This window comes from Macrotis lagotis, chromosome 6 (assembly GCF_037893015.1).
Source record: "Macrotis lagotis isolate mMagLag1 chromosome 6, bilby.v1.9.chrom.fasta, whole genome shotgun sequence".
NCBI classification, from domain to species: domain Eukaryota; kingdom Metazoa; phylum Chordata; class Mammalia; order Peramelemorphia; family Peramelidae; genus Macrotis; species Macrotis lagotis.
In genome coordinates, this window is record NC_133663.1 from 160,402,576 (window position 1) to 160,429,056 (window position 26,481).

Sequence of the window (26,481 nt, forward strand, 5' to 3'; positions counted from 1 at the left end):
TTCCATGTTGTACATTGATCCAAATTCAGTGTGATGAGAGAGAAATAACATCCTTAAGGAAGAAACAAAAAATATAAGAGATAACAAGATCAGACAATAAGATATCTGTTTTTTTCTAAATTAAAGGGAATAGTCCATGAAATTTGTTCAAACTCCACAGCTCTTTATCTGGATACAGATGGTATTCTCCATTGCAGACAGCCCAAAATTGTCCCTGGTTGTTGCACTGATGGAACGAGCAAGTTCATCAAGGTTGAACATCACTCCCATGTTGCTGTTAGGGTGTACAGTGTTTTTCTGGTTGTGTTCATCTCACTCAGCATCAGTTCATGCAAATCCCTCTAGGCTTCCCTGAATTCCCATCCCTCTTTGTTTCTAATAGAACAATAGTGTTCCATGACATACATATACCACAGTTTGCTAAACCATTCCCCAATTGAAGGACATTTACTTGATTTCCAATTCTTTGCCACCACAATGAGTCATATTTTTTTTAAAAGCCATTCCCCAATTCACAAATGGTCAAAGGATATGCAAAGGCAATTTACAGATGAGGGGAGATCAAAGCAATCCATAGTCATATGAAAAATTTCTCTAAATCATTACTTATTAGAGAAATGCAAATTAAAGCTTCTCTGAGGTACCACCTCACACCTCTCAGACTGGCCAATATGATGAGAAAGGATAAAGATCATTGCTGGAAGGGTTATAGGAAATCTGGGACACTATTATATTGTTGGTGGAGCTGTGGACTCATTCATCCTTTCTGGAGAGAAATTTGGAACTACGCCCAAAGGGCAACAAAAATGACCATACCCTTTTATCCAGCAATACCACTACTGGGTCTATACCCTGAAGAGATGATGAAAAAGGGTAAAAACATCACTTGTACAAAAATATTCATAGCAGCCCTGTTTGTGGTGGCAAAGAATTGGAAATCAAGTAAATGTCGTTCAATTGGGGAATGGCTTAGAAAACTGTGGTTATTTGTATGTCATGGAACACTATTATTCTGTTAGAAACCAGGAGGGATGGAAATTCAGGGAAGCCTGAAGGGATTTGCATGAACTGATGCTGACTGAGATTAGCAGAATCAGAAAAACACTGTACACCCTAACAGCAACATGGGGGTGATGATCAACCTTGATGGACTCGCTCGTTTCATCAGTGAAACAATCAGGGACAATTTGGGGCTCTCTGTAATGGAGACTACCATCTGTATCCAGATTAAGAACAATGGAGTTTGAACAAAGTCCAAGGACTATTTCCTTTAATTTGAAAAAAAAAGTGATATCTTAAGATTTGTTGGCAATGCCTAAAAGAGATAGCAGGAGAGAGAGAGAGAGAGAGAGAGAGAGAGAGAGAGAGAGAGAGAGAGAGAGAGAGAGAGAGAGAGAGAGAGAGAGAGAGATGAGACAGAGCTCTCTGTGGTTGTCAAAGGATGATTTATTTCCTTTTCCTTTATTAAGATGGACAGTGGAGGCATCCTTGAGCTCTCCTGGAGGATAATACCCTCCTCTTGCCATATAACCTAGAAGATTTCAGTCAGCTTTTTATACAAGTAGTGGACCCACTGTTTTGTAAATCTCAGCTGGTATAGAATTAGCTTCAGCATTTTGTCCCACAAGAGGAGGCTAACGGAATTAAAATCTTCTTCAGTCGGAAATTCAGTTAAGAGAGGGGATTGATTTCAACTTGAGATATATGATATGATGATATGATTATATTCAATATGATATATTGAATGGTTTCAGCACTGGTTGATGCTTGTTGAGAACTCAATGGGAAGGTTTAGCTCTTTTTTCCAGGATCATGTCCTTATCACTTTTCAAGGTAGTCCCATCATCACTGAGTAATTGAAAGCACAATAGGACTTTGCCTATAAGAGCCTATGCGGTATCATAAAATCACTTTGGATTGTTACTATTGGCATAAAATTGAATTTCGTTTGCCTTCTTATAGAGTCAAGGATCCTGCATGTTTCAAGGCTCCATTTGCATTTTACTTTTAATGGAATTATACGCTGTCTTCACAAAGATGGAACCCTGTGAAGTACTTGTTTCTCATTTAGCAGTTTCTGAATATCTTCATCATTTCTATCAAATCAGTCTTGATGCATTGATGTGAGTGCTCTGGCTCAGTTAAGTATTTGCAGAGATGCACAGCAAATCACTGAAAACTTCCCACTTATTTTCGTCTCCACTTTTGTTAACCCTGTTTTGGCTGGAGGCTTTCCCTCCAGCTTAGTAACAAACTGTTACCCTGGTGGAGATCTGCTCAGTCTTCTGAATCTGCCTTGCCTAGGGGTCATTACTTTTGTCAAATATGAATATTTACCATGGAGAGGTAAGTCTACCATCAGTTCAGCACTTGTCACTCACATTCTATCTCTCTCTTAAGTGACATTGTTTATTTTAGTCTTTGTTTTTGTAAAGTTTTTATTCATTTTAAATTTAAATACAAAACGAGAAAATAAAATAAAAACATTTCCATATGGACAGCAGAACATAAGAGAGGATTCAATATAAAAGAATAAAATTTCATTTCAAGCAAACCTATACAACATTACATGTAATTTTAAAGAAATTTCAAAAGCTTTTCTTTGCTTCCTCTTAAGTTTTCTTTTGTTTTCTGCTGTGCATGGTTTTACTTCATCTTCCCCCCCCAAGAAGGTTACCTTAAACATGGATTCATAATACACACATGCACACACACACATATGGATATACAACACTCATACACACATATGTAAAAGTGTACCATGCATATGTCCACTTTTTATCTCTTTCTCTGGAGGTAGACAGCATTTTCCTTCATGGATTTAAGTTTTTCCATCTTTTTCTAAATGTATCCAGTTCATTTTTTTCCTACAGCACAGCAGTATTCCAACACAATCACATTTCATCGATTTCTACCATTTGGGACAAGCAGACCACCATTAGGGGAGTGAAGCAGACACTCTGTAGAACACCTTTTCCAGCCCCTTCTCACACCAGGAGGGGACTAGCGCAGCTGTCTGGGTGCTGCCAAATTCCACTCCTGCTTCAGTCAGGTGAGAAGAACATCCGGTGACCTGGGCTGCCCACGTGCAAGGTTATGATTAGAGCTCCCAGTGCAGTCACACCTGCTGCTTTGTCACTTGCCTGCTGCTGTGGATTTTCAGACAGGTATAAATGGTAACATGGTATGGGTGATGTCTTTTGATTCTCGTATAAATTGGATTTAAGTAAGGAAGAATTGCATGAAGTGGTCTTACTTTCTCTCCCATAGTTTTATTGGTGGGACAAAAGTCATGACAACTGGCAATGGCTTAGGGTGCAGAGAATGATGTTGGCATTTTTGCTGTCTAACCAAGTTGTAAGCTCTTCCCAGCATCTGATTCTTCTGCCTTCAGGGCCTGTTGGAACAAATTGTTTACATCTGCCTATTCCACCAAGAAAATCTTTCCGTACTTGGGGTAAAATCCTCTCTAATTCATTGACAAATGTGAAGTATTTTGTTTGCCTTCATCCTGGTTTAATTTAACCTCTTTGCAGAAAAGGTTTAGCAGAGTGTGGTCACTGCATGTGCCACAGAATCTTGGAGCTACAGGTGAGAATTAGGCAATTGCTTCTCAAATTGAGAGGTTCATATGTGTCTTCCCGGAACACAAGTACATACCTGATAGATATTGAGCTAAAACATTGATCAAACACTTCCTATTTGTAACAAACTCCAACTAAGGGCTGAAGAAACAAATACAAACAAGACAGTTCTCATCTCAGGTAAGACTAACATTCTATTGGGAGAAGATAATGCAAAAATGGATTTGCAAAAGAGCCTTGATGTCAAAGGTTGTGAACTTCTATATAGAGTTCCTATAAGACTTCCTTCTCTGTCTATCTCTCTCTCTGCTTGCTCTCCTTCTTCACATCCAGGTAAACTAGTTGACAAGTCCTATCATATCTATAACCATGTTTCTCCATCTATCCAGGACCATATCTAATCTCATCTTCTCATTGATCTTTCCACACTTCAATTCTTTTTGTTTTTCACACAACTGCAAATATAGGATGGAAAGTTCATATAAAATAAGGAGGACACAGTGAGAACTTAACAAATGATTTTAACTGATTGGCTAGAGAGTGGACCCCATGAGTGAGCAGAGAGGGTCAACAAATCAAACTTGTTCTTTAACCTTCTGACTAGAGGTATGATGTGCAGAAAGAAACAAAGGATGATCCTACTTTACTCTGTATTAATACAGTCTATCTGAAACATTCTTTTCAATTATGGACATTGCATTTGAGGAAGGACATTGACCCACTGGAGGTAGTCTGAAGAGGAATAATAATAATAATAATAATAAAAATAACAACACCACTAATGATTGTATTTCCCCTCTTTTTGCAAAGGTTTTTGCAAGGCAATGGGGTTAAGTGGCTTGCCTAGGGCCACATAGCTAGGTAATTATTAAGTGTCTGAGGCCAGATTTGACCTCAGGTACTCCTGACTCCAGGGAGAGTGCTCTATCCGCTGTGCCACCTAGCTGCTCCCTCTTATTTCTTTTTACTTATCTGTCTACACTTCTCTCTAAAAGATGAGAATGGGGAAGAAGAAGAAGAAGAATAGGAAGACAAGGCTACAGAGAGATGGGATTGTGTTTCTCTCCTTGCCATCCTCTTTTCTCTTAGAGATCAAATGAGAGGGAGTTAACTATCTCACAGTTAAATGAAATATTAATATCATCATCCTCATCATAATTTATATATATAGGGTTTTAAAAGTCTGTAAATAACTTTGCTCATTTGATTCACACAAATGAGGCAAGTATAGTTCTCATTTTGAAATAAGGCTCATAGAATTTGTTATTTTACTAGTAACATAGCTTCTAAGCAACAAAAGAGAAATTCAAATCCAAGAATTTGACTCTTCTAGCACACTATAAACTTTTCTAAGATATTTTACATCATATAAACTTCCTATATTCTAAGATGTCTCATGTCATAAACTTCCTATAATTCCTTCTCTTTCTTCCTTTGGATATAATATGCCATCAGTATTCATTTGCAACATCTCAAAGCATTCAGCATATTCTCTCCTCTTATCACCGATTACTGTCCTAGTATAATCCTTCTACTCTTTCTCATCTTTTTTGAGCTATGCTGTCACTGTCTTACACACTGTTCTCCCCTTCCCACAACCTAAACTCTATTTTGTATATAGCCGATACTTAATAACCAGGTGTCCTGGGGCTAGATAAAACAATGAACTGCCTCTCTGAGGGAGGCAGTGGGCAGGACCCTCTTCCTTTTTTTCCATTTTTGGGTCTGGGGTCCGCTCTCTAGCCAATCAGTTAAAATCATTTATTAAGTTCTCACTGTGTCCCAGACACAAAGGTGAGAGCTGGGGACCCACAGAAAAGGCCAAACTAGGGTCTCCTCCCTGCAGGAGCTCACCTGCAGGTTAGTAAATAGGAGGGTCTCCCCTAGAGGAGGCCTGGCAGATGGAGCAAGGGCTAGAGATAGAGGCTGAGATTTAAAAGAAGTTGCGAAGGAGGCTGGGAGAAGGAAGAGCATCCTGGACATGGGGACAGCTAGTGAGCAGGCATGAGGGATGAGAGCGAGGCGGGCTACTGCCACCACCCAGAGCCACCACCAGCAGATTACAGAGTGAGGAGTAAAGTGGAGGTGACTGGAAAAGAAGGTTCAGGGTCCCCACTGGGCTTCCTGGCTGTGTCTCAGGGTGGCGTGAAGACTCTGCTGTAGGAAGAACACCAGGGCAGCAGGGGGGAGGCACCAAATTAGATTGTCTCTATCACTGTAGAGAAATACTTGACCAGGCCCAGGTCGGGCTAGATGTTCTAGAAAAATGTTACTATTTTCATCACTTTTCTTTCATGGAATTCAGCAGATCACAGAGTAATGTCTAAGAATGAAGGCAAAATTTATTTCTAAATGAGGATTAGATGAAGAAACGTAAATGCTAAAGCTGAAGTAGTGATTTAGTATTTTTTCCTGAGTGACAATTTTAGTAGAAATTAATACACTGGTATGCAATAAAGATTTATATCATTATAGAGAAGGCATTAGATATATGAGGGTCAAATTTAACATGACTTTATTCTAATAACATAAAAATGTTTACCGTTTGGGGTTGATTTCTATATCCTTAATAATAGTTTTAATCTTCTTTGCTGAGTTAATTAATGTTATTTTTTCCAGCAGTTGAAAATCTTCTGCATGAAAATAATTTTCACCCAGAGGTCCTAGGATCTTGGAAAAAATAATTCTTTTTTAGATTTCCTATTGAACAATACATTTTAAAAAGCAAAGGAGTCTTCATTTTAGCATCAAGGAGTTTTTGTACTAAGTGAAAATTTTGGCTTTAGATACATTTTCAATCATGACTATTAAATCTACCAATTACCAAATCCAATGTAAGGAAGAAATACTTTCTTTGGTATTATATATCCCAAACAATATTTTCTAAAAACTTTAGGGTGCAATTAAATAAATACTTAGAGAGTATTACTCCAATTTGAGTAGCCTTAATTAATTAATTAATTGATTGATTTGTTTATTTATTTTTAGGTTTTTGAAGGCAATGGGGCTAAGTGGCTTTCCCAAGTCCACACAGCCAGGTAATTATTAGGTGTCTGAGGTCCGATTTGAACTCAGGTGCTCCTGACTCCAGGGCCGGTGCTCTATCCACTGCACCACCTAGCTGCCTAAGTTAATGCTTTAAATTTCTTACCCAAAGGACATTCAATTTAAACTAGTATAAAAATGCCAGCCTCATTTAAAAATATCTTTGAAGGGCAGCTAGGTTGAGTTGTGGATAGAGCACTGGCCCTGGAGTCAGGAGGACCTGAATTCAAATCTGTCCTCAGATTTAGCTAGCTGTGTGACCTTGGGCAAGTCACAACCCTATTGCCTTGCAAAAGCCCCCCCCCCAAAAAAAACTCAATAAAATATCTTTCAAATTTCTTTTTCCTCTTCAACCATGAAAAAAATCCCTAATTATATGTTTTTAATCATTAATAGAGATGGGTAAGACAGGAAAGGAACTACAGAGTAAAGACCAATAGGAAAACTTCAATTCCAACCTTTGCTATAGGAATATTAATAAATCTTGATTTAAAAATTCCTATGTTGATATTATTTGTCCTTCATTTTCAAAAAAGACCAAGGCTTCAGGAAGGCAAAGCCATGACAAACACATGAATTGGATTTGAATGAGGGGTTGCTCTGCTAAGTTACCAGCCTCACTTTTTCCTCCAGAGTCATCTGGGTCCAATGGCCAGATAGGATCAGGAAGACTGGAGATGGCCCTGGATGTGGGGCATGCAGGGTTAAATGACTTGCCCAAGGATTTCAGATACTGTCAAGTATCTGAGGCCAGATTTAAATTCAGATCCTCCTGATTTCAGGGCTGGGGCTCTATCCATTGCGCTACCTAGCTGCCCCTAGGTTAGTGCTATCATAATTTGATATTAACCCAATGTAATATCAGTGATTTAATATCACTCTTGTCTCTGGGTAACTGTAAAACAGTTACTAGATTTTTTTTGAAATAGCGGAATTTTAAAACAGTAAGAGTCAAAAACCTATATATAATATGCCAAATACCTAATTTTCAAGGAATATAGGATGTCATTGGCTTTAGTATTTTACTAGGTGTTACCTAGAATTACCTTCAACTGTATCCTACCCCAGTTTCTTAGCTGTATTTGGATAGGACATATGGTAGTAAGACCTTTGTCTAGTTTTTTTTTTGGTTTCCTATTAGGATTATTAATATTTGAAACCAAATGTATGACTCCTCATTGAAAGTAAAAAAGTCTTTGCTATTAAAATATTTATAAATCTTTTCTATGTTTTTATCTGTTTGTTGCCTGGCTTCTGGTTTTTTATTTTGAAATATTCTTAGGATAACTCTATTTGGTTGGATTTTTTTGTTAATTTGAATAAAATTATTCCTCATCATGCAAAGTTCATTTATTCTCTTGGAGAAGAAAATGCAAATTAATCTTTTCTGAAATCCTATCACTTTTTGGGTAGTATTTTCTTTTTTTTTTTAAGGTTTTTGCAAGGCAAATGGGGTTAAGTGGCTTGCCCAAGGCCATACAGCTAGGTAATTGTCTGAGGCTGGATTTGAACTCAGGTACTCCTGACTCCAGGGCTGATGCACCAACTAGACACCCCTTAAATAGTATTTTCTTACAGAAATCTAACACTATCAGTTTCATTGCATAATAATAATTCTCACCCAAAATCCTACATAAAAGTATTTGTTTTATTATCAAGCAAATTATATGTAAGGATGCAGGCAAAAAATTATTCAATTCAATTAATTAGTTTTAGAATTTATAATATAAGCCAAAGGTCAATAGTTTCACTTTGAAAAAAATTCCAGTATTGTAATTACTTACCCTCCCATTGCTGATAATAGCCCTTTCCCCAGGAAGCAGTTTGAGGACTTCTTGACAGAACAACTTGTGGGTTTGGAAAACATTCATTCCAAGGGTATTATACTTCTTTACAAAAGCATTTTCAACCATTCCCTGAACCAGAAGCCAAGAATAATAAAACTAATAAGGATTGTTTCAAAAATCAAGAAACAAAAATTTCCCTAAAACATGTTATATATAAGCCTTAATTTACTAGCTGAAGAAATGACAAAATTAATTTTTTAAAAAATTAAAGCCTACAAATCTATCATCATGAAAAAAGTTATTAAAAGCTTTTAAACCAAAGAATTTCTATAAGTGTTGATACATTCAGTATGAACTTGTACTTTTTTTTTGCAAGGAACTCACACCCAACTCAAATATTCTCAGAATGAGCTGGAGACCATGAAAAAGAAGCATCTGGCCAATTTTCACAAGGTAAGAATACTTTCCAAGTTGTTCAATGAGTTGTTTGATGTGAACTTGTGCTTTTCAATCATTAAAGTATTGTGTTCAAATTAAAAATGCTCTTCTAACATAAATTCCAAAACAATTTTTTATTTCATAAATTTAGTTGTTTGAATTCAAAGACTTGAAGACAATATTCTTCATGGTCTAGTGGAAAGAACATTGAACTTAGAGTAGGAAGACTTACAACTTTTAAACTTATTATATATATGGCCTTGAAGTTAATACTATGGACTCTCCTCAGAGAGAGCAAATAATGCTTTAGTCAGTCTCAGTGACTTTCCAATACCTTGGAACCTAGTTGTGTATTCCTTACTCTAGGAACTGTGCCCTGTATTTCCAGAGACTGGCAGATTGTTTCAACTGTGTCACCAAATATTATAGTTAGCATAAGAAGGATATGTGAAAATGACCTGGGACTGTTAAAACCAATTTTAGAGGTGCTAAACTCTTCAGTCATGAATACAGCTATGACATGTTCTAAAACCACATGTGGCATTTGGGAAGTTCCATGAAGGGATTTCAGACTCCTGGGGAAACTGAGGTAGCTATTCTCCACTCCATAGGGCCACTTCAATTAAGTAATTGAAGATATTCTGTATATGTAGTCAAATTCCTACCCTTTACCTCCATAATTTTCCCTTTAGCATCTGTTCCAATAAGAACACTATCAATTGAACTAAACATGTAAAAAGGTAATAAGATACAAGGGTTCCTACTTCTGAAAAAATTTACATCAAAAGTACAAGTAACTTTTTTGCAACTTAAAATTGCAATTTAACTTTTACTTGATAAAAACTTATATGGAAGGTTTTTATTGATTATAATAATTTACTAATGCTTCCAAATAAAATTATGGTTAAGTTTACTGGCTTATATATTTAAAAGGATTATCAGGCACTTATGTTTATTTCAAGCAAACAGTTACTGACCGGAAGAAGGAATGTCTTTATTTTTACTCCACTGTGCAAGGCTTTAACAGTTTCTTCTTTTGCCAATATTCTAAGAAAGTTTCTCAAATAGCTGTTTTCCTGTGTAAGAAAAGCTGCCAAAATTCCTCTAGAAATAACTGTGTTTGCTTCATTTATTTTTAATGTAGGATTATAAATAACTCCCAACCGAGTATGAATACTTGTTTTCTGTTAAAAACAACAAAAAAAATCATATAAAATTTTATAAACATAAATCTTTTCTCTAACCTATCAGTTAAGCTTAGAATAATATACTTTCTTTTACTTGTATTCATATATATTATATTTTCATTCAGAAACTAAATATTTTGCTTCAGGAAAAAGTGACTGAAATTCAGTTGCAGAGACACATCTCCACTGCAAATGCTTAAACTGAAATGCATTGATCAAAGGAAATTTTGGAGGAGAAAAGGAAACATTTTAACTATGAGAACACATCTGAGAAACTGCTATTTATCACAGGGAATGTAATTTCCTTAGCCATTTAAAACAATTCTTTGTAATTTTCAACAAAAACATACCAATATCAAAACAAAATGAAAAAAATGATCATACAGAAATCTATGAACTCCATCATTTATAATTAGTTTTAAAAGTATATATTAACTTGAACCAAATAATTCACAAAGACATTTTTGTTTACTTCTGTATCTTCTATTTTTATTTTGTGTATTTTTTCAATACTGATATTCCATAGTTGGAGGAGGTATGCATATGTTTTTGATTTCTTCATTCTACATATATATATATTTCCCTATATTTCTTTGTATTTTTCATAATTGTCAATTCTTATAATGCAAGAGCATTCTAATGGCATCATCTTTCTCCTAAATCACCCTGGTTGACAATATTGAAGTCATCTTTAAATCCTTCTTCTTCCTCCATCCTCATAATTAATAAACTTTATTATTAATTTATAATGTCATGGATAAATGACCCCTAAAACATCTCTTGCCTCTGTTGCCTCTTTCTCTCTATTCTTCTTTGTTTTGAATGATATTGCCTTTCACATCAACTACTGTTAAAGTCGACAAAATTTTTTCATGTTTTCCAGTCTTTCTGCTCTCCAGTTCATCCTGCACATAGTTGCTGAATTTATATTCATAAAATACAGAGCTTAAAAAGATAATCTAAGAATACAATTTTTCTAAGGGTAACTTATTCCTTTCTTTTTTTTCTATTGACTTCTATAACAAATTCATTGTCCATGTCCAATACTTTCCATGCTCAAAAATTTTCATTAGTTCTCTCTTGCTCATAGAATAAAAAGCAAAACCCTAAGCCTGGCATTTGAATTCCTCCACAACTGATCCCCTCCTTCCTTCCCATTTCCTATTCCAGTTGAATTCTCTATTCTAGACATACTGGCCTCTTCTTTGTTTCTTATGGTTTGCATAGAGTGTTGTCCCCTGTACCTGGAATGGACACATCCTTACTGACACCTGTTAAATCCTAAGATCTGAGGGGTTTTGTTTGTTTTTTTTTTCACACTTGGTATCTTTTCCTACCTCAGATAACTTGGTGATGAATTCTTGGGTTGTGGCAACTCATGAAACAAAGAAAAAAAAACATTTCTTTATCATTTTACCAATTAACAGATCCATCTGCTGTATAATAAATAGCACATGTACTCAGTTTCTAATATTATCACTGCCAACTACCTATCAAAACATACTGGATTAAAAATGACACCTGAAGTTTGTTTTGATTTGCATTTATCTAAATATTAAAGTTGGAATGATTTTTACATTTCACTTCTCATACATAAAGGAATAGAAGGGAGTATAGTATAGTACAATGGGTATTGAACTAGAACTTATAAGATTTTAGTTCAAATATTAGCTCTGTTCTTTACTATATTTATGACCCTGGGAACAATCACTTAAACTTTTGGGTTCATACTTCCTTCATCTATAAAATGAATAAGTTGGATGAGAAGATCTCTATGCCTTTTTTAAGCTTTATATCTATGATTTTACTTTTTTAAATCTAGAGACTTTGAATGACAGAAATTTACAATAAAGCTTTTCCTACAACTTGTGGTTTTTTAAAATCCTAGATGCATTATTTTTTGCTTTGCAAAAACCTTAATTTTTTATATAACAAAATCTATTATGTCTATTAAAATTTATTTAATTTGCTGAACAGTTGAGAACTTTCTCTTCATAATTTTGATATAGTATTCCATTTACAGTTCTCTAAATTTTTAAATTTAAAATATTGGAATATTTGGAATTTATTATAACAAATGCTATAAGATATAGAACTAATCCTATTTACCTAGCTATCTTCACTCTAGTACAAAATTTGGAAATAGGAATTACCCTATTTTCTAGAATCAATATGATTGTTTTTCTATTGAATTTATTAAAAGATTTTTACATATTGTGATATTTCTACTATACATATTTTTGATCATCATGTTTCAAACATCAAATATGTTTTTCAATTGTTATGATGTACAATTTAAAAAGTACCATATTAGGTTCTGGGATAATGTAAAACTTTTGGCATAAAAATACAGACCTACAGACTACAGAAAAATGAATAAAAAATATTCATACTTCTTTTGGTTATTATGAAGGGAAAGCTTTTCATAACATCATTCATCTATTGTGAATGTTTTGGACATATCATAGAAAGAACATATAGCTAGTTCCTCAAAAGGCTTATTATCATGAGTCTCCAGTGTAGTCTGAACAGAAACTTAGTTTTCATAGTAGACTCTACAATTCCCTGACCTTTATTTTTTTTAAAGCATGGACCTGCAGATCTTTAAGACTTTTTTACATGTCCTCTGAGATGATCTGACACCCAATATAATATGTAATTACTAGGAGTATATTTATTTATATTTTTAAAATAATATATTAATCCTTATCAGTTAAGTAAACACAAAAATTTAGATCTACTCTTGGGTTAAAAAAAGTTTTACAAGAATAGGTTTTGAATAAGTATACAAAATACTATTATCAGTTTATGTGTTCTATTTTTAATAATAATTATATTACCTTCTGTCTTTTCTAGGCTTAACTTTCTAGTTTCTACAATTGTTTGTTATATATCCATATCGATATTCCTTTCGCAGTTCTAATCACACTCTTTGGAATGAGCTCCAGCTTGTGAATGTCCTTTCTAAAATTTAGCATCCTAAACTGATAATATTATTGTGTATACTTCTTCAAATCCTATACTTGTAAAACTCTCTTTTTAACTCGATAGAATTTTGCCTTCATCCCTAATCAATTCAATCGTATTAGATTTGGCCTATCCTTTTGGCCTGTCACAATCTTTTTGGTTTCTGTTTCTGTCATCTAATGTATCACTTATTCCTCCTGACTTTATAATACTTACAAATATGACAAGAATGCTATTGATAAAGAAAATCCTGATTATACCTCAGATACCTCAAGTCATGAGAAACATCCATTATAGTTGATAATGATACTTTGAGTCTAGGCCACGAGTTCCAAATACACTTAAGTATACTACTAAATCCACCTTAAATCTAGCCTGTATTGCTTTACAAGGACAATGTGAATTATTTTTTTTAACAAATGTTTTGCTGAAATCTAGGTATATTATGTTTATAACATTTTTTCAACCTACTATTGTGGCTCCCATGTTAAAAAAGGAAATGAGCTGAGTCTGACATCATCTGTTTTGGATGAAGTCATGCTGCTTTTATTAGTTTAGTCTTCTTTGAACTTTGCTCTACCCAATTAAATTTACATCCTAAAATGTTAAAAAATAAGGAACAAAACATGCATGTTTTGTGTTAGTTAAAACACACTAAAAGTTTTATACTACGAATCGAAAAACTCACCATGTGCTTCAAAGCATTTAGAAGTAATTTTCTCCCGGATGGCTTGTCGAAATCAGCAATAATCCAGATGGTGACTGCAGAAATTACATCTTTATCTGAAAGTTACAAATAACCTAATAAAAAACACTTTCAAAGCAAAGTTTAAAGTATTTTCCAGATAATAAAATTGGAAGAATGGTTCTTTTTAGTCTGAAGTTTTGTTTGTTTGTTTTTTTAGGTTTTTGCAAGGCAAACAGGGTTAAGTGGCTTGCCCAAGGCCACACAGCTAGGTAATTATTAAGTGTCTGAGATCTGACTTGAACCCGGGTACTCCTGACTCCAAAGCCCGTGCTTTATCCACTACGCCACCTAGCTGCCCCATTGTCTGAAGTTTTTAAAGAAGTTCAAGTCTAATACTAAGTGATTTTTGCTTTTAAAATATTTGAGTATGCTTTATAATTTCTTTATAATTTCTATAACAATTATCAATTTCACAAGATTTTTGATGAAATAAAAAAACTCCCTCAATTTCTAAGGTCATATCAGTGAAATACTTTCAGCAATGAAGAAAATTTTCATATTGGGTCTATGACATTATTCTAGTGATTGTCAAACCAAACTGCTTTCCATCTTCATTCTTAGCCAAATTTCAGATAATTCCCACATGACAACACATACAACCAAAACTTCTCAATATCATATGTAGTGAAACAATATTGATTAGCTTTTAAATAATGTTTTGTCTTTGAATATATTTTGCTATAGATAAATTCTCTCTTGAAACTAAGATATCTGTCTCAACAAAGTTTTGGACTCAATAAAATTTTGCCATCATCTTTCTGAAAAGAACATAGCAAGTGGAACTTAGTGCCAAAGAAATGAACAGAACTTTTAATGCTGAAGAGGGAAGAACCACAATTTTCTCAATTATGCAATTGTTTTCTAAATTCTATTGTGCAATCTATGACTGATTACCTTAGTACAAGCAATATTAATTGAATTTTTCCCTATAATTTCCTGGATTTGTAATTAAATTTCTGATTTTTTTTCCTGAGATACCATGACTTTAGTAATTCCAGACAAGAATTAATTTTATTTTAAATATACTTTAGAACTTGTCCAGTATTAATTCAGTAGAATCTCCTTTCACAGAGTCTAAGTAAATGAGGGATGGAAAAAATTTTCAGGTCATATTCATTCTTGGCACAATTTATTGTGACCTGGGCAAATACCTTTGGATGATTACTGTACTGACCTGATTCCATCACTATTACTCCACCAAATAAACAGCCTCTTCTGGTCTTCTATCTAGTCATTCAAGATGTTTCCTGCATGTCTACCTAACATGCACACACAAGCAGAACATCTCAATATCATATGCAGTGAAACAATATTTATTTAGTTTAAATTTTTTTTAGATATAATAACGTTCTAATCTATAATCTACACTATTAAATTAATATAAGCTTCAGTGGTAAAAGGGCATGGGTGAGGATAGACGTGTAAGATTTGGCCCTTTTCCAACCTTTGTTTATATGGCACTGAAGCAGTTACCAGCCATCAATAGCAATTATATTTATCATTTTAAACTCTTCTTTACCCTTCAAGTTAAGATTCACTTATGTAAAGGAGACCCTTATAGACTTACAGTCAGACAGAACAGAAACACTTCATGCTTAATAGTATAGTGATTATCTGTTACCCTCCATCCATATTGCTTTACATATGTGTATACAACATTGTCATGACTCAACATCAAATACTTTTCCTATACAAATAATGAATACTACATTGAATATTTCTCTCCATGTGTCCACACTAGTCACAGCTCCAATTTCATAGGTCAAATTTAACTGAAACAGGCAGAGGAGTTAAAAAGGATAGTTCTCTTTTTTCCTTACCTGAAATCTTTACTACATACATGAAGGTACCACTTAAGGGTGGAAGACAGATATCTAAGAAATTTTATATGAGTTTTATACTCATATGGACATATTTGGGGAGTTAGGACAAGATCATGTAACTATGGGTATTAGTAGGGCTAAAAGATTTTAGTGCTGTGTAAATAAGAACTGATAAAAGCATCTTTTCTATATAGATATTCTCTCTCTTCCTCTAATTTTTCACCTAATGGATCTAATTCTATGCTCTGAAATAATAAAGATGAAGGTAAAGTCATCTACATGATAGTCCTTAAGATATTTGAAGATAGTTATCACCTCCCCCCACCTTAGTCTTCACTTCTCAAGGCTTTATCATTTTTTTTTCAAATGTTCCTCAAGGATCAAGTTTTCCAGAATTTTAACCCCCTTGTTTGCCTTTCTCTGTACAGACTCTAGTTGGACATCATTACTTTTAAAATATAGCAGGTACACCTAAACACAAAACTCCATATGTGATCTGACTAGTGCAGAGTACAATGGGAAAATTATCTTCTTTGATCTAGGTATGGTAATATTTTGCAATGAGATTTGTGATCTCATTGATGTGGACTGTCCAATGAAGCAGATAAAAACTCATCACTGTCTTTCTATTTTGTGTGACTTTCTTTTATGTCCCCCAGAATTTGTTGGGTCGGGATAAGGGGAACCTAATATCCATAGGAATCTTCCTTAAATTCTTTTGATAGCAGAATACCAATTAAGAACCTAGGCTGACCACTGGTTAACCTCACTTTCAAATTCTATAGATAAGATTAATGTCATTTATTTGGAATGGAAAAAGATGCCATTTATTGAATAAAGAAGCTCCATTAGCACTCATTACCAAGCTATCAGAGGAAGAAAGAGGTTATTGTTCTTGCTTTACTGAAATGTGTCAGAGTTTTTATTATCTTGACTTAACAATTAAAATTTTCAATAAAGCCAAGATTCTGTAGTCTAAATAACCAGGATAAAAATGTGCTGATTTTGTCACTTTTTAGAAAAGTTGCAACTTTTTGCTGTTATTATAAATTTGAACACAAATAAATTACCTTCTCTGGATAAATAATACATGTTTTCTGCAATTATGGCACTCTTGTCTTGGGAATCCAAGAAGGAGAAAGTAGAGAAATCTTCAATATCAACAGTCACTGAAAATTTTCATATTATATAAAAATTAGTAAAATAATAGATAACAATAGCATAGGTAAGAATTGTTATTAACAAAGAAATTAACATGGTTTTACCTGATGTAGATATTAAATTAAGGTATTTCCTTGGGTTTCCCAAAACTATAGGATTCATATGAGGCACTATATTATCCTGATCCATGAGGAAATTTATTACATCCATCTCATCATTTAACAAGCCCTGTAATAAATTTTACTCTTATTTAAATAACTTTAAGATGAATAGATAAGAAATTTCCTAGAATAGAGTACATATAAATATTATTTAAGCCATTACATTTAGCACAAGCATTTTAAGATTGCTTGATAAAAAATAAAGGAATGTGTATTATATATATATATATATATATATACATATTATATGCGTGTGTGTATATATATATGATTTTAGGATTTTCAATAAAAAAGTTCTTTATTAGGTCAATCTTAAATATGACTATGTAGATCACAAAATCTTACAGTAAATAATTAAAATGTATTGACTTTTAAATCAATACTGAATCATTAGAAATAAACATTAACTTTAAATATTTATGAAATGCTGTTATTAAAATTATTATTAAGATAATAAACAATTCACTTTTATCTTATATTTTGTCAGTTATTATAAACATACCATAAAAACTGCTCTTTGTAAGAATCCAGCTGTATTCATGATCCTTTGGAGAATCATTTTTTCTAATTCTTTGTAATCCATTTCTTCACTGGTAAAGGGTTCACCATTAAATAATGCTTGTGGCAAAGGACCCAGGCCAGTCTTTTCATAAAAGGTTGTTCCTGACTATTAAAGAGTATAAGAAAATTAAATAGAATAAGGTTAATTATAAAGAGTTACTAACAAGAAATAGAAAATCCCATGAACTTAATGTAGTTCATTTTTTATTTTTTATTTTTTTGTAGTTCATTTTTAAATGTTAAAAAAGATTATTTAGAATTTAATCATTTTGATCTAATTTTTTCCAGATTAAAAATAGATAATCAAAATAATTTTACAAACATTTAAAAAGCATTTATATACATTTAAAAAATTACTTTCACATATGTAGCAATGGTTATATAAAAAGTATTCATTAAATATGAATTTTCCATTTACACATATGACAACACTTCAAAAGATTTATAATTTCATCAGTATGAGTATTCTCTCCAAATACTCAAGTTATTGTCACCTGTAATCGAATGATGTACTAACTCAGTAGATTGTCCACTAAATTGTATATGATAAATCAAGATTATCTAGAGTTTTTATTCACTTCAGTTTTTCTAATTCAAAATGCTAAAATTATTTTCTAAAAAACTCAATCACTTTTGGTTCAAAGATTTTATAAATAAATACAATTTCATTTATATTATTCAGGATCACTATGAATATTAATCATATTGTATTAAACCCTAGTGGCACCTGAAGGAATTATTAAAATACAGAAAGCCTATATGAATGTAAGGTATTTATCCTATACTAAGTGGACTCAAACAATTACACTTTTGATGGTTCTTTAGTCTGATTTCTTATTATTATATTTTCTACCTTATACTGCTAACTGTTATGTCTACCTGTTATGAGTTTAAATGTTTCTAATTTGTTTTATTTTTTGCACAACTGTCTGGGTGAATGAATGTCGATCAAATTTTCCTATGAATTAGGATATTCTGATTTTGTGCCACTGCAAGAGATTTTTCACAGATTCCTGAAATTTTATGATGTTATTTTATATACTAGTATTGATCTTAAAGGGATTTGAATTGCTTAACAAATATTAGCTCATTAAAACCAATGACATTCTTTAAAACTTTATGTTAGGGGCAGCTAGGTGGCACAGTGGATAAAGCACTGGCCCTGGAGTCAGGAGTACCTGAGTTCAAATCCAGTCTCAGACACTTAATAATTACCTAGTCATGTGGCCTTGGGCAAGCCACTCAACCCCATTGGCCTTGCAAAAACCTAAAAAAACCAAACCAAAACAAAAAAAACAACTTTATGTTATGTGGAGATGATTGGCGGGGGGTGTCTTTCTCTTAACTCATTGCCAACAAGGTTCTTGCCAGAGTCCTTCTTAATAGAGTGATTCTTCACTTGGAAGACAGTCACCTACCTGAGAGCCAATGAGGCTTTACTTTAGAAAGGGTCAAATGTGAGGTGTGAGATGCACAGATTTAGAGAATCCACTCCAAATGTTCACCCAATGCAATTGTGCCTGAATAATGGGGGAGTTCTGAGCTCATTTTGGTCTGATCAGTCCCAGGCAAACACATTTTAATTCAACTCTGACATAATGATTGTCACTTTGATCCCCTTCAAGTATGAAAGACTGCAACCAACCAAGGATCACAGGAGGGTGGATATGCTGCTTGCTGACCAAATGAAAAGGATGCACAACAAAGTTGGACTTATCTTCAAGACCTAGGCAGACAAAATTACAAAACCTTCCTCAAAAATATAAAGACTTAACAAATACTTCTTAGGACTACTTGAAGCTTGTGTCTTTTGTTAGACTTGTTAGAAAAGAGAAGCAATCTTGGGCTTGGAGTTCTCCACTACAATGATCTTTTAAATCTCTCAAAAAGACAGACATTCCTTTTTGGAATTTATTGTCTTGCAAAGAAATAATAGTTGGCCTTTGATTTTGAAGAAGACCAGGCCAAATGAAAGGCAGCATGACTTGCACATTATGTTGATAATAAGTGAAGGGAACATTGTAAAAGGGCAGCCTTCTCATTGGCGGTTACCAGAGCCACTTTGCCCCCTGACCTGACTTGAGAAATGCAGTGCTCACTGATCTGACCACCTTCTTGGAGACTGTCCATTGTGATGGCAGGTAGAAGAACATGCCAGGGAAAATCTGGCTGCCAGAGAAGTTCCTCAGCCTTCTATACTAGTTGCAGGACAGCATGCTTACACTAATTCTGGATACTGGATAAGGCTCTCACACTTTCCCCATCACCAGTGGAGTGAAGTAGGTTTGGGTGCTTGCTCTGGGCCTTTTAACATGATACAAAAATGCTGTCAAGATCAGCTACTGCACTGGTGATACTCAAAAAGGCTATAACCCAAGATTAAAGTGGAGGGAAAAAATGGCATTAAACATTTTGTTCCCAGGTGATTGGGCACTCAGTGCAGTAATAATTCTCTGATGTTTGTGCCAATCTTGGCACACCAAGAAAACAGAGATTCTTTACCCGTCAGCACCATATCATCCATAAGTGGAACTAATGGTGATAGCAACGGGAGAAGTTTTAAATATTTGAGCTAGGTTAATTCACCTTGTCAGTATATGTTTTAGGGATGTACACAGAGATGATGAAGTTGAAGTATGCATTGCTAGAAGGAAAGAGTGATAGAAAAGAGGTATTAGGCTGCCTACCAAAATGAAGAACTACAGAAGCATTGTGCTGACCTCATTGCTCTATGCCTGTGAAACCTGGACAGTCTACCAGCGCCCTGCCAGGAGACTGAAGGGCTTCCATTTGAATCATCTTGGGAAGATTGTGAAGATCACCTGGCAGGATCAGGTCCTGGGGTTAGAGGTGCTTGCTTGGGTTGAACTAAATACTACTGCAGAGAGAGCAACCTCAGCAACCAGTCACTGTTGAAGGCTATGTGGACGTTTGTATAAAATACTTACAGAGAACTCACAAGAGGAAGCCCTCACACGGAAGTCAGAGGGGACACAAGAACTCTCTCAAGTGGTCTCTGAGGAAATCTGGAATGGATTGTGAGATATGGAAGACCCTGGTGCAGGACCACTCAGCATGACATGCCCACCATAAAGAATGCACTGTTTTCCATGAGCAAAGCAGAATTGCAGCAGAGCAAAAGACATCTGAGATGCATAAATTTAGAGCCATCTCCACTCCAAATGTGTATATAGTCTATTTATGCCTGGCCCGTGGTAGAGCTTTCTGAACTCATATTGGTCTGATGAATCACATTTGGATATTTTGTATCTTGATCCCAACATAGTGATGTCATTTTGGTCCTCTTTGAGAACACAAAGGATTAAAAACTAACCTCCTCTATTTCTGAAATCTGAGGATGTTCCTTTATGTGCTAGCATCTTTCTTAAAGGGACTTGAATTGCTTCACAAATATTAGCTTATTAAAGCTCTTGACATTCTTTAAAACTTTTTATTATTTGGAGATTAAGCAGCATAATTCTTTTTAATGAATCATTTACTCAGAGACAACTTAGAATATGATTAATTTTAAATTCTATTCAAATTAATTCAATAACAATTTATTAAGTGTTTATGAGGTATTAAGCACTATACTTAAAACTGGGGATATAAAAAAGAAGGCAAAGATTGATCTCTGTCATCATGGAGTTCACAGTCTAATGGGTAGACAACATGCAACCAAGTATTTACCAAGAGATGCTAGATAGGAAGTCACAAAGGGAAGGCACTGGTCCTAAGAGGTCTTAGGGAAGGCTTCTTGTGGAAGATGGGATTTGGATTGAGTCTTCAAGGAAACCAACGTGGTCAGCAGTCACTGACTGGAGGAGGAGGAGGAGTGGAGGTGGGAAGCCAGAGGGACAGTCAAAGGAAATACTGTGGATAGCCAGGAAGCCAGTGACACTGCATAGACCAAGAAACTCTCCTACTTCACAAGTTTCAAAGGTTCCCGTTGCTCAGAAGATAAAATACAAACTCCTTTGTGTGGCATTCAGATACTCCATAAAGATTGGTCCCTACTGAGCTTCCTGGGCAGATTACATATTCTTTCCTCTCATATGGTCTAAGTTCTTTATGCTCTTCTCCATATGTAGATACACTTGCACATGTAATGTCCTCTGCCTATTATTTCCTCCCTCTGTTCACCTCCACCTCCTGTAACCCCCAGCTCCCTTTCCAATTCAGCTAAAGCCCCTCCTCCCTTTGATGGATCTTTCCTTATTCTTCTACTTGGTAGAATAGAAGCTTCTTGAGGATGGGGACTCTCACTTTTGTATTTGGATACCTCATGCCTAATCTGTGCTAAATACAAAAGTGAAAGAGTTCCTTCTCTTGAGAGCTGTTAAACTAAAACATGCTGAAGAGGGCAGGGACGAACTATAATTTTAGATAACTGAGCGGAAGGTATCTTTCCTGTTTCTCAACATGGAGGTGACAGAAATTATATTTTTTGAATAAGGGAAAACATCTTTTTGGGAGAAGGGGGGAGTGTATGTGTACTCTGGGAAATAATAGTGATGTTAAAAAAATCTTTATAAAAAAAAAAGAACCTAAACTTAAAACTCAACCTAAAGGCAGAAGCTAGAGAATAAGAGGTGAAAAGAAATAATAAGAGAAGTTCTGGTTTCTGAAAAGAAAAAGCATATCTGGTCTGTCATTTTCACTTAATTTTATTAGCTGTCTGTGTATCTTTCTGTCTATCTATCCACAGATATATTCACACACACACATAGATGTATCTATATGATACATAAAGACATGGATACATATAGATACATATACATATTTACCTTATTTGTACACATTTGATTAAATATTATTTTCCCTACTGAACTGTGAAGTCTTTGGGAACAGGATGCTTGTTGACTTCATTGGAGAACTGTGCTAGCCAAGTTTGGATTAGTCAGTTATTTGCCTTTAAGGAGTTTGGTCGAGTTGGGGAATTATGTAAACATAGATAACTACTCTATATAACTATACATGATGGGTACATTAGAAAAATAGAAAACTTTATACTCTGTGAGGAGCAAGGCCAGAAGAGAAGGATGCAAGGCTTTATGGAAATAGTTGCATTTGAATATCAAAAGATAATTAGGAATTCAGCAAGCAACAACTGGGAAGACAGTCATTTAGACATAAAGAGCTATGTAAGTAAAGAAAAGAGGCTTGAAAAGAACAAGGAAAATTTAAAGAATAAAGATTAGCATCATTTGTTTGAAGGGTAATCATGAAGAAAAGTCAAGTGAGACAAGAATAGAGAGTTCTGATATCAAATTATGGAAGACTCTGAGTGTCAGATGTTCAGTTCATCATTAGACATGAGGAAACTGCCTTCTGAACTCTGTAAACAGAATATTAGGAAGATGTTGAAAAAAACCCTTTTAAGTGTCAGCCCTAGAATATGAAAGTGAAGCTTTAAAAACATAAAAAAATCTAATAAAAGCAAAATTTTGACCTACAACCTGAGTATGTTTACATATACTAAAAGCTCTTGTTATCAGAGCATTAGCTATGGTAGATAAATATAAGAAGGACAAGGGAAAAATATGTGTTAGGTTCATTTGCACTATTAATTGGGAACTATTTTTGCATTAATTAACAAAATAAGCACAGAATACCCTGTTGGGAGCTTGGTTGGTAGTATTTGTGAGAACCAGGTAAAGTGCATAAAAGTGGGAGATGAATGGTAGGGCTAAACAAGTTTTGATCCTATTCCTTGGACCTGTGTCCAGTTTCAGCAATATAATAAATCACAACTCAAGATTCTGGCAAATTAAAACTCAGAATTCTTCCTGATGACTGCAGATGTGTTTTCAGACTGCTATCTGAGGCAGTTGCATGGGATAAAAATTATTTTCATGTGTTAATCTTTAGCATGTATAGCAATAATTGCCAATCTCTACATTAAGCTCCATAGCTGTAAATGTAGAGTTATCGGTGTTAGAAAGCCAACTTAAAATTTATTTTGGATGTAACTACCCAAATAAACTTTAAAAAGCAAGGTTTTTAAATGCTCCCTTTTACATATATTAAGATTTTTCAGGAAATCTTCTTTAGTTACTGGCCTCCTATTCTTTTTTAGTTTTAATTTTAGAATCACAAGAACATCCTAACCTAGAAAAGAGAAACTAAGAACTTAATTCCAACAAACCATTGCAATCATCTCAAATATATTTTATAGCATATTGCAGAAAGACTGATATCAACTTTATCTTAAGCAACATTGCTAGAAACAAAATAGTTTAATACTGTAATATAAATCTTAAAATTCTCTAAAGAAAAAAAAGCCGAATTAAGGTAATTTTTAGGAATTAAGGTAATTTGAAGACAGTAAAAGTAATAATGAAATTCAGCTTTATCTTGAGAAATCATAAATGACTTTAACACTTCAAAAGATCTGTGATTTTAGCTGAAGGCTCTCTTTCCACCCATACGGATAAGAGCCCTAGTATGCCTAAGTAGATGGTTTCATGAGTTACTCTCATCTAAAAATATCCATCAATTAGTGGCCAGACTTCTGGTGAGAAGTCTCTCCACATTTAGCTAACTGACTCTGGAATTACAGACACAGAGAAGTCACAAGGCTTTTTTTGCACAGCAAGATCTGCTAAAGGTTACATTTGATTTTCTTTATTTTTAAGAACCCAGGAACAATTTGATTGATTTTTAAATAATTCTATGGGTTTTTGATCTCACTGCTGTGAGTCCTCCATGGGTAGATTGCAAATTACCTGGGCCTTGTCATACTTTATAACTCTTACCCCTATTTCCTAAAATCTTCCACAGAAATTAACCCAATGGGACATTTTCTACGTCTCTTGACATATAAGTCCTTTTCTGATCCCCTCAATTGCCAGTGACTCATTTGCCCCCAAACCCTCCAAATGATCTTGTATTTATGTTTTATATAGTTATACTGGTACATGTCTCCTCCTTAATAGAATGGAAGTTCCTTGAAACCAGGACTGCTTCATTTTTGTCTAGGTACCCACAGTGCCTGACATGGTGACTGGCACATGCAGATGTGTACTGATATATTGATTGTATGAATACCAATGGAACATGTGGGCTGTTCACCATTGGTCTCTCCATTTTCTTTTAGATGACAGTCCATTTTAACTCTTCAAAAAATATGGTGTTCATTTTTCTTAGAGAAGATATTAGTAGAAGACTGATGATCCCCAAAGGATGACCCTTTGTTTGGAAAAAAGTTCAGGGTCTTAAAAGCACAGTACTTTCTTAAATGTAGTATTCAACTCATTGTATCTTCATTTTTTGATCAAGAAAAAGACAGACTCAGCAGTTCAGATAATTTTTTTGCTGCACAGCAATTCTTTTCTTACTGTATGAAAAGCACACGTAAGAATTAATATGACAAGTTTTTTTGCATTAACAACTGTAGATGAGTTCAATCCAATTAACATACATTTTCTACAGGGTAGCTAGGTAGTGCAGTGGATAGAGCACTGGCCCTGGAGTCAGGACTACCTGAGTTCAAATCCAGCATCAGACACTTAATAATTACCTAGCTGTGTGGCCTTGGGCAACCCACTTAACCCCATTTGCCTTGCAAAAAAACCCATACATTTTTCTATAATGTGTTTGGTATCATATTTGATTAAGTGGGAAATTAATGTAAGTCATGGTTCCTTTTCTCAAGAATCTTCCAATTAAAAGATCGGACAACTCTGAGAAGTGATTCATTTGGTCCCTTTTTCTATTCCAATCAGTATTAATCAGCTTGATATGATTCCACAGGTCTTCCTCCCTTATTTTTCCTTTTTATGGTGACCAAACCCAAAACGGTAGAAATGATTCAATTATATGGAAAGTCTCCCTACTTAATTTTGTACTGCTGGATCACTCTCCTTATCCAACACAAGCAGGTAACCATCTCATGATCATCTAATGACACTGAAGTCAGTGGAGATGCCCCATGCTCAACCCAACCTGAGACCCTCTCCCATATGTTGACATATCATTTTTTAGCAAATACATCAGTTTTGGTTCTCAAAGCAAAGATCAATCAATGGGAGTCTATAGTTTGTGTTGCCCTGCTAAAGTGTTCAAAATTCAAATGTGATATTAAGTCTTATAAAAATAGGGCACTAGGAAAAGGGAGCATCTCAGAATGTGAGGAAGATCTGAGGTCCATTTAGTTAGAGGGGACCATTAATCTGTTAATAAAATTCCAATGAACTCTGCCTTAGTGGTTTTTCCTGTTGATTGGGCATTTATAATCTCTACTCAATACACATAGAAAATAAGTATGGGGCAGCTAGGTGGAACAGTGGATAGAGCACTGGCCCTGGAGTCAGGAGTACCTGAGTTCAAGTCCCAGTCTCAGACACTTAATAATCACCTAGCAGTGTGGCCCTGGGCAAGCCACTTAACCCCATCTGCCTTGTAAAAACCTAAAAAAAAATAAGTATATAGGATGTCTACCAAAGTCAAAGTTCAATTTTAAGCTTTAATAGCTGATGCTTGGGATACCCTATATTACATTATTATAGGATGTTAAAAAATACTGTGGGAAGCATGTATTTTAGAAATTCTTAGGGAGTCTTTCATTAACATGCAGCTCAGGTACCATCTGCTGATCCTTCCAACTGCCAGTGGCCTATAAAACTACCTTGCATTTGACAACTTTATATACATTTGTATTGACTAACTTTATATTAATGATATATAGATATCATTATCAAAAGATATAAAATTTTTATATGTACTTGTCTTTATCATTAGAATATAAATTCTTTATGAAAATGAAATGCTTAATCCCCCCCCCCATTATACAGATCAGGAAATTGACTCACAGCCAACTAAAATGACTTATCTAGGGTTACATAGCCACTAAGTGTATGAGAACAGATTTGAACTCAGGTCTTCCTGACTCCATGTGAAGCACTCTTTCCACTGAGCCACCTAGCTATTTTAAATAGTTGTTCATTGATTTATTGATATATATGAACAACAAACAAAATACTATCTACTAAAGACTTATTGAAGTGACTTGCATGTG

At 34.5% G+C, this 26,481-nt stretch overlaps 1 protein-coding gene across 2 annotated transcripts in view; it reads right to left on the reverse strand.

Annotated features, from left to right (window-relative positions):
* The window catches only part of UGGT2 (UDP-glucose glycoprotein glucosyltransferase 2), a 206,053-nt gene that overhangs the window by 73,230 nt on the left and 106,342 nt on the right, over positions 1-26,481 (reverse strand). For both annotated transcript variants that reach the window (XM_074191915.1, XM_074191916.1), the window contains exons 17-23: positions 17,404-17,568; positions 16,845-16,968; positions 16,650-16,748; positions 13,697-13,791; positions 9,832-10,038; positions 8,414-8,545; positions 6,127-6,254 (exon numbers count right to left, since the gene is read on the reverse strand). In XM_074191915.1, the coding sequence (XP_074048016.1) occupies positions 6,127-6,254; positions 8,414-8,545; positions 9,832-10,038; positions 13,697-13,791; positions 16,650-16,748; positions 16,845-16,968; positions 17,404-17,568 (950 nt within the window). The remainder of the gene's footprint in view (positions 1-6,126; positions 6,255-8,413; positions 8,546-9,831; positions 10,039-13,696; positions 13,792-16,649; positions 16,749-16,844; positions 16,969-17,403; positions 17,569-26,481) is intronic.